Below are 8706 nucleotides of genomic sequence, written 5' to 3'. Positions count from 1 at the left end.
AAGCATACAAAGGGCCTGGGCCACGCCCAGCCCACTCACACAAGCCATCCCCGCACCCATGCGCCCCACAGTAGCTCTTGGGCCAACAGTAGCATGCCCAAGCACCTTGACAATGCATGGGCCATCGCCCAACCAAACAATCAGCAGGGCTGGAACAAATCCAACCTTCATCTTGGCCCAAAGCATGCCTCCCTCATGCCAGGGCATGGTGGTCAGCAAGGGTGTTTGGCAAACCCAAGCTGCCACCATGACAGCCATGTCACGGCTGTGACACTTACCCCTTGGTGGCCGTGGCATCCATGAATGCTTTTGGTAAGAAATGGCAAAAGCTTTTCCGACACTATGAAGGCCTTAGGATTCCAGGCGAACACATTGCAAAATACGAGTACGGGTTATATATAAAGGTGATCCATGCTTGCTTGCTTGTTCATTTCCGTTGACTTTGATCATTATTTATAAATTATATTTACAAACAATTTTTTTTAAAAAGTTTGCTTTTATTAGAAAAATAAATAAATAAAGCTTGTTCTTTACAAGTTGGAGATTTTAGAAATGAAAAATAGTTGTCCCCTGATATTTTATAATGCAAGTCCTATCTCTCTCTCTCTCTCTCTCTCTCATTGACTACAGTTTATAACCTATATCTATTCAAGTTATGTAAGCGGTGATTAGTAATTCAATAAAACAATTTTGGTGAATTAACTAATGATAATGAACCTACAAAACTCACATCGAATTGTAATGAAATAAAATAATTGTATATAAATATTTACTTATTGTATAACTTAAACCATAAGAAATGAGAGAAAATTAAATTATCTATTAAAAATTCTGTAGCCATTTAAAATATAGTAAAAGGAATGATATATTTGCACGCATATATCTAAAGTAGGAGGGAAAATGTCGTTTACTTACAATGGAGCTGTAACGTGAGTTGTTTAAATGTTTTCCCAATCTTAAGTCTTCGTTTTGATTATATATTATTAATAGATTCGTGCTTATGGATGCACCGCGCAAATGTATAGGTGCCTTTGTATTATATATTATAAATATATTTTTTGTCGATTTAAAAATGAAACAAAAGTAAACCAAAAAGACAATAGGGCATTAAACCTACACGTGTTTGCGGTCAGGCGCTACGTGCAGATGGAACATTAGACGTTGACCAGGATTTTCTTCGACTCTGGACTTTATTCTATTCTGTTTTTCGAATTCAGTTAATTGCTAGATGCAGTAACTAACAACGTTTAATGATAGGTCGGCACCGGCATTATGCCCTTTGCTTTTTTTGCGCTTTTTATAATTGAAACTATAAAGTTTTCAATTCGATGAAATCCAAACCCAAGCCTTTTTTTTTTTTTTTTTTTATAGGGATCGAAACCTTATAATTATTGCCCTCGCTTGGATAAGAAGATTAAAAAAATAGAGTAACTAGGGTTGGGTATGGTCACCCAACCCAGAATGGCCACGTGGCTGGGCAACCAAACGTTGCTTTATTTTTTATTTTTAACTGATAAAATTGCATTTTTATGTTGTTTTTATTATATATTTGAACGAAAAGAAAATGGTAGCAAAGGTCTCAATTTACAAATATTCAAAGAACAGGACTTAATCTCTCCAATTGAAAACTGAAGTCTGTCAAAAAATGGAAAAGCACAAGAGAATTGTGACATAATTTCCTTATCAGTTTTTCTCCGTCTCTACTTGGGCCCAATTATGTGATATTTCTTTTATTAGTCAACAACACATGACATCGACTCGATCACGAAAGCACATTAGGCAAGGCAGGGTAACCAACCAAGTAGTTCCACTCCTCGCAAGTAAAATTTGCAACAAAGTCCTGCCAGAAATGTTCTACAGAAAGGAAATTATGCCCTGGAAATCAAATTTTAATGAAACCTCTGGGTACAGTAATTTGACTTCGAACTTCAACCCGGAAGCCCGTAGAGTTCAAAAAGAATGTGATGAACAACCCAGCCAAGACATTTCACATTTCAAACCGTCAACTATTGTGGCGAGAGAAGGGGAATAAGATCCTTTCCATTTTCATTTGAAATTGAGAGTATCAATTTAATGTAAAATGAAGGATAATATTGTCTTAACATTAAAGTTGAAGGGCAAAATTTACAATATTATCCTTCTTTTTACACTATATAGATACTCTACATTTCAAATAAAATGGAGAGGATCCTCTCCGAGAGAAGGGGGCGTTAAAAGCCAATGAAGATATGAAGCCCTAACCTTGTAAGATAAGAAAACACAAGGACCCATGCAGCCTGATGTGTCATATACTCATATTCATGTTAAATGTTAATGTAGCTTGCCTGAAAAATGTGGCTAAATACACTGCAAATTTTTCAATGGAAGTAACAGGATGTGTTACTCTCAACGACCCAGAAATGAGTCTAATGCCAAATACCAACCACCCTACCAATTCTTTTGTAATCATGAAACAAGAACAAGTGAGACTGCAACATGTGTACCCATCAGAAAAGTGACTGACAAATTAGTAAGACACGTTTTCTAGTCCCCCAAATTTAACATGATCTTTGGAACTTAGGAACGTCATAGGCTTCTAAACATAAGCATCTGTTAAACAAAGATACTTCAACGGCACAGACACAATTTAGAATGAAATGAAAACTAGAAAACGCAGCCTGCAGTAAGCTTATGCCCCTGATAACTTATCTAGCATACCCACTGGGATAGATGAGCTGATTGCAAAGTACGAAATCCTAGCTACAGAAACCAGAACCAACCTGTAAATCCTCGCCAGATTAAGCTGGCTGACACATAATGCATCAGAACAATATAGAGACCTCAAATACCATTGCAGTTAATACAACAACTTGACACAGATCATTAGAAGGTAGAGTAACTCGACAACCGCGGCAACATGAGGACGACAAGACTGACTTTCAGACACCCACATTGAGCAAGGCTGGACGACAACTCTGGACCTTCTCAACCCTCAAACATGTCCTAGTACTCACTGGAACAGTAGACAATTGCAAATTAACGGATGCAATGAAGAAATATAAAAGAAAATAAAAATAACTACAATTAAAAAAAAAAAAAAAAACACAAGAAAATGGTTTCTTTTTTGGGGTTGGGGTTGGTGAGGAGAGGGGGGGGTGATAAGAGGTAACCCTTGCAAGTGACCCACAAAAAATGCAAAATTGAATATTTATCACATTTGTTGTGTGTACAGAAATTCTTATTAAACTTGGTGACAATTTCAAGCAACAAATGGAGATACAGAGAAAATGTCACACCACAAACCTGGTTATCTTCATCTGGCGTTGGTGAAGGTGACTTGTTTGACTCAGCCGGTTTGTCAGCCCCACAGTTCTGTCTGTTGCACTTGGTTCTGAATGGATAGTTTATGTTATTACATTTCTCACACTTCCAGCTTCCCTCGGGCATCTTTTGTTCTGAAAGGCAACAGAAAAATGAGTGTCATAGTTGCAAGATGAATCCAGAAATATTACAGATCTAAAAGAAGGTAAAGGCATTTAATAGGCAAAGATGCATCTTATCAACTTACTAGAATTCTTTTCAGATTTGGCAGCCTGCATAAGCAAGAGAACATTCTTTCAGATCAAACAAATTATATATATATATTCTAAAAGAGAGGTATATTCAGAAAAGATGTAAATTATGGTGTCAATTGCAAAGAAAGGCTTAAAATAAAGACCATCACATGGTGTGTGATAATGCAGCACGGACCTGGGATCCGGGCTTTGGTGTGTTGCACTTTCTCATGTTACAAACCGTTCTAAATGAAAAGTTGATATTTCCACACTTTGGACATGTCCAGTCATTATCACGTGTTGCATCTAGAGGATCATTTAGAAAGGGAAAGAAAAACAAAATTAGTTCACAAGGAAGCTCCAAGTGGAAAATGATTGACTAAGACATGCACCTTTTTTTTGAGATTTATCCTCTGGAAAAAATCCCGGCCTTGGCCCCTGCACAAATAAAAAGCTCATTAATTCTAACCTACATCTTGGTACACACAAAATTCAGCAAAATCTATATGCCCCATTAAAGATGAAACTACAGTGCAACCTATATGTGTCTATTACTTATGTTTCTACCAAAAGTGTGCAAGTGAATCACCAAAAGAGGGAGGGCTCTGAAAAGCCACCTGTTAAGAGGCGTGACAAAAGCATAACAGTACTTATTACAACAAACATAATTAAACTGAATGCACATGCAAAAAAAAATCACTGCAGAGAATCTCAGATTCCAATAAACTATCATATATATAAAAAGCTAAGATAAAATGTTGCACGGTATCCCGAATTCCTAGTCTTGATAATGGAGTAATCTCAGCAACATACCATTGCGCCAGGGCCCATGGGCATGCCCAGGCCATAACGATCCATCAAAGGGGGAATACCATAAATCCCACCTGGAAAAGGACAAGAAAGAAAATAAATAAATCATTAAGAATAGATACAAGACGTAATCACAAAGAGAAAGACTCAAATATTGAAGGTATTCTTCATTTCCACCTCATTCCATCATGAGAAATGAAACCATCCAAATATGCCAAAAAAATATATGGCCCGAGTCGGTTCAAGGAAAAAAGGGGAAGTCACAGGATTTAGAAGAATTTGAAAAGTTGATTGAGCCACTAACACTAGCTTATACAAGAGGCTTCCCATAATTACACACACTACAGAAAATATGAATGGCAGTAATCCCAAATAAAATAAAAACTTGATGCCCGCAAAGTAGTGGTAACATGGACCATGATGGAATCATAAACAATAATTTCATCTAGAACTTCAATTTATTTGTTCTTTGGAAAAGAGGGATTGTAAATTTCATAAGAGAACAAATTTGGCAGAAGATACCATTTCCCATCATAGATCCGCTTGAGTAAGGTGTTGGTCCAGACAAAGGTAGAGGTCTGTAAGGGCTGCCAGCAGAAAGGCGGCTGCCATAGTTGTAGTGGTACGCTGAACCCCCAGAATAAGGTACATCATAGGGATGAATAGATGATCCATTGAACAGAGAAGAACCATAGGGCGGCACACCCAGATACATTGAAGAGGGTGCAGCAGAACCTACATAAGGAGCTGAGGATGAGTAACCCTGTGGGGCTTGCACAGGCTTTGCAGCAGATTTCTGCAAAGAGAGACCATAAATTAAATCATTAGAATATATGACAATTGAAATGAATTGAAACAGCAAAGTGAGAAAGGTGAACCAAAATCAGCACGCAGAGAGTAAACCATTAAGTACTAGATATCAACCTAATCAACAAGATCATAATGAGCCTAAAAATACAATACACTAAAATGAAGGCTATCGGCAGCTCGCTGAAAGAAAGAGGCTACCTCCATCACAATCAAAAGAAAAGAAAAATTTACAAGTATTATACTTCAAACAAAATAAAGCAAAAAATAAAAATGAAAACTTCCTGAAAAAATTCACATATACAGTCCAAGAATCTATCTTGCCACTTGCCCAAATTCTTGCTTACTGAAAAGATTACATCTCTGTTAAAATCTCTGAAAGCTTGATGGAAAAGCAAGTTTTTTTTTTTTTTTTGATAAGTATGGGAAAGTAAGTATTTGGAAATGATTTAAAATTAAAATTTGATATTAACCCAATTCGCAAACAAACACATGCAATCAAACATAATGATACAGCATTGATTAAAGTAATGTTAAACTAATGCATGTATCAGCAACCATGATATATAAAGGAAACAATCATACAAAATATGCATACAAACACATGAAACGCTCGAGTTTTTAAGTAATAAGTAAACCACACAACAAACAACAGTCTGATTTGTAGTAAAATCATCTAGTAACCATTAATCCAATAGAAAATAGAGTAGCTTTAGTTTCTATCTTACTGAGTTATGATCAGCAGGCCTTGGTTGAGTGCAATTACGCATATTGCAAGTTGTCCTGAATGAAAAATTGACATTACCACAGCTAGGGCATGTCCAATCATCTTCTCTACGACTACCTACAAGCCACACGTTAATGGATGCAACCCAACATCAGCACCAAAAAGGAAAGAACTATCACCACCAAAGCTAAATAATTAATGTAAGTAAGCTATTCTCAGAAGAGAATGAGTAACATTAAAGCAATAACCATTTCAATGAGAAATATCACCAGACAAATGTAGTCCAGCTGCTATTAGAGTGTTAATGCATAATATGCTATGTATATCATACCTAGAGGCTGCAGAGTTATTGGATAGTAACTGAAACCTAATACTGGTCAGTAGCTATGTATATCATGCCTATCCGATCTTTTTTTTTTTTTTTTTTTTTTTTGTGTGCGCGCGCCATGTCCGTACTTTATGTCAATTGTCAGATGTACCAGACTTTTTTTACCACTTGTGATTGGCGATTCTTAACATCCTAGAAACAAGCCATGTCACTCAAAATTTTCAACTTGAGCCAGGGACAATACTTAAATTATGGGCAAATGCAATTTCCTAAATTCAACCACCTAGTGAATGTATTGTGTGCAGACCAATATTCTTTATTTGGTATATAATTTACAAGCCCTAAACTCCAATTCATATTTAACCCATTAGATAAATAAAACTTAAATAAGATTCCTAGCAAAAGAAGTAGATTGCAAAGGACATAAAACCATCCATGTTCATTGAATGGAAACATCATATGCATTAAGATTAACACCAAACTTGAAAAATACAACAACCACATAAAACAAAACCTACCATCAGTTCTAGCACGCTTGGATGCCGAAGAATTTCTGTTGTCAACCTGAAGCGCCAAAAAAGAAAGAAAAAAAGAACAGTTATTCGCTAGCTACAGAAATTCACTCGACTCAATGCTCCAAAACCCTGAAGCTGTCTTTGGTTGCTCGGAACTGTGAACTTATAATTGAAATTAAAGGCTTCAATTCTAAAACCAAGCTAATAAATTCGTAACCATCTTTTAACACCATAACGAAGCCAAAAATTTCACACTCCCAATAAAATCTAATTATGCGCAACCAAACACGCCCTGAGACTACCACAACATCCAAACAAACCTATATTTATCCTCAAACACATTAAATTGATCAAAAAGGAAATCCATGAACTAAAATAGATTCAAATCGATAAAAATAAATAAATTAAAAACAATAGGTTCCATCTTCTTGTTGAGATGCTTATCCTCTAGGATTTGCTAGGGTTCGGAGTAGCAAAAAAGCACGAAACTAAAAGCCGAGAGAGGGAAAACGAAGAAGCAGATAAGATATAAATGAACGAATTGTATGAGAATCACCTGAGACATGGCGATTAAGAGTGAAAGAGAAACGCGAGACCTTGCTCTAGATTCGAACGCGAGAGAACGACGGTGGGCTAACAGGGACGAGCGTCACGAGCCTCGATAAGATGCCAAGGGTTTTCGAGCATTCGGTTGTTTGGGACCTTGGGTCGTGAGTTTGGTACACAACACGCACCGTTTTGTGTTTTTCACTTGGATGAAGATGAAGTAGGGCCGTGGATAAGGATTTCTCTTTTTTCTTTTTTCTTTTTTAACAAGTAAAAGGGAGAATGGGAAGGATTTCTCTACTTGCTCCTAAAATTGATGGGACTAAAATCCACTAATTCTTAAGCAATTTCAGAATATTTTGTTAGGCTATATAAGTTGAGCCGAAGTTATAATTTAATGTTTAAGTTTGATTAGTTTAATTTTCTTTCAAATCAGAGTTGAGCTTAATTTTATCATTGATCTATAATATATGTTTATTACAATAATCTAAATAATCTAGTATGAAGTCTATACAAGTATTTATTATAGTATGTATATATTCTTTATACATACACACATATTTATATTAAGTATTACAATTACAATGATTCCATTTCATTTCTTAAATACTTAAGATGTTCTTGTTAGAAAATTAAAAATAATATTATAAAAAAAAATATATGTTATGGGTATCAAATTTTTTAACAAGAAAAACTTACCAAACTAATGTGTAACTAATTCATTATAAATGAACAAAAAAATTAATTAAGATAAATATAACGAATACTAATGAAGAAATTATTTGTAAGAGAAAATGTCCAACAAACATAGCTCTTATTTGTTATTTTAAATTTGGATTTTGGTTCTAGTTTCTAGAGGTTTTTAGAATTGAAATGATAATAGGTCTTATAAGATTTTATTTTATGGTATTATGTACAAAATTAAAATTCAATAAAATAAAATCTTTATTGTGCCATCGATCCTAATAAAATGAGAGGATATGTAGAGAATATTTGTCTATGGGTCCACACACAAACCAACTTGAATGAAATTATTGTTTGCCAGTACGTTTCCACTGGTGCAGTTCATTTGTTTAGCAAGTGTATGCCACATGGACCGAGTTAGGTATGAAAACTAGTGGTGAAAAGGTGGGCACTTAATAACTGCCCGCTAACCTTCAAAACCGCTAATCACTAATCGCTTTATATATATATATATATATATATATATATATATTACTTATTAAGTAACATTAGTGAATATATATTAATTGTATATAATTTATTTAATATAGAATAAAATTATATTGTTTGTATGTTATATAATGTAATATTAAGTTTTTAAAAATTGAGTTGTGCATGAAACTGACGTGTGGAGAGTGGGGTTTTCAATTTGCCTCTTGGCCTTGTCCCATACTCCCACACGGACAACTACAAGTGTTTTCAATTGCCTTTTGTTTG

General features: G+C 35.2%; 2 protein-coding genes across 2 annotated transcripts in view; both read right to left on the bottom strand.

Annotated features, from left to right (window-relative positions):
* Positions 1-322, bottom strand: part of LOC132179349 (protein HIGH ARSENIC CONTENT 1, mitochondrial) — a 10506-nt gene extending 10184 nt beyond the window's left edge. Inside the window, exon 1 of the mRNA XM_059592052.1 lies at positions 279-322. Within this exon, the coding sequence (XP_059448035.1) occupies positions 279-301 (23 nt within the window). The 5' untranslated portion in view covers positions 302-322. The remainder of the gene's footprint in view (positions 1-278) is intronic.
* A 2089-nt stretch (positions 323-2411) lies between these two features.
* LOC132179435 (ranBP2-type zinc finger protein At1g67325) lies at positions 2412-7463 on the bottom strand. The gene is made up of 10 exons (XM_059592163.1): positions 7277-7463; positions 6724-6769; positions 5879-5994; positions 4866-5139; positions 4347-4417; positions 3926-3971; positions 3730-3839; positions 3548-3572; positions 3283-3434; positions 2412-2992 (listed from the first exon to the last, which is right to left on the bottom strand). The coding sequence occupies exons 1-10, from the start codon at positions 7283-7285 to the stop codon at positions 2990-2992; spliced, it is 852 nt and encodes a 283-aa protein (XP_059448146.1). The 5' UTR covers positions 7286-7463; the 3' UTR covers positions 2412-2989.
* Positions 7464-8706: the final 1243 nt, after the last annotated feature.

The sequence above is a fragment of the Corylus avellana genome, chromosome ca4 (assembly GCF_901000735.1).
Source record: "Corylus avellana chromosome ca4, CavTom2PMs-1.0".
Lineage (NCBI taxonomy): Eukaryota > Viridiplantae > Streptophyta > Magnoliopsida > Fagales > Betulaceae > Corylus > Corylus avellana.
The sequence above is the reverse complement of the archived record's forward strand: the minus strand, read 5'-3'. Positions and strand labels throughout refer to the sequence as shown.

Bases quoted from the DNA above. Each gene is read 5' to 3' on its own strand.
- LOC132179435 (XM_059592163.1), bottom strand. The intron at 5,995-6,723 runs GTAGGTTTTGTT...TGTGGCTTGTAG, and splicing joins CAAGCGTGCTAGAACTGATG to GTAGTCGTAGAGAAGATGAT. The intron at 3,972-4,346 runs GTATGTTGCTGA...TTATTTGTGCAG, and splicing joins CCATGGGCCCTGGCGCAATG to GGGCCAAGGCCGGGATTTTT.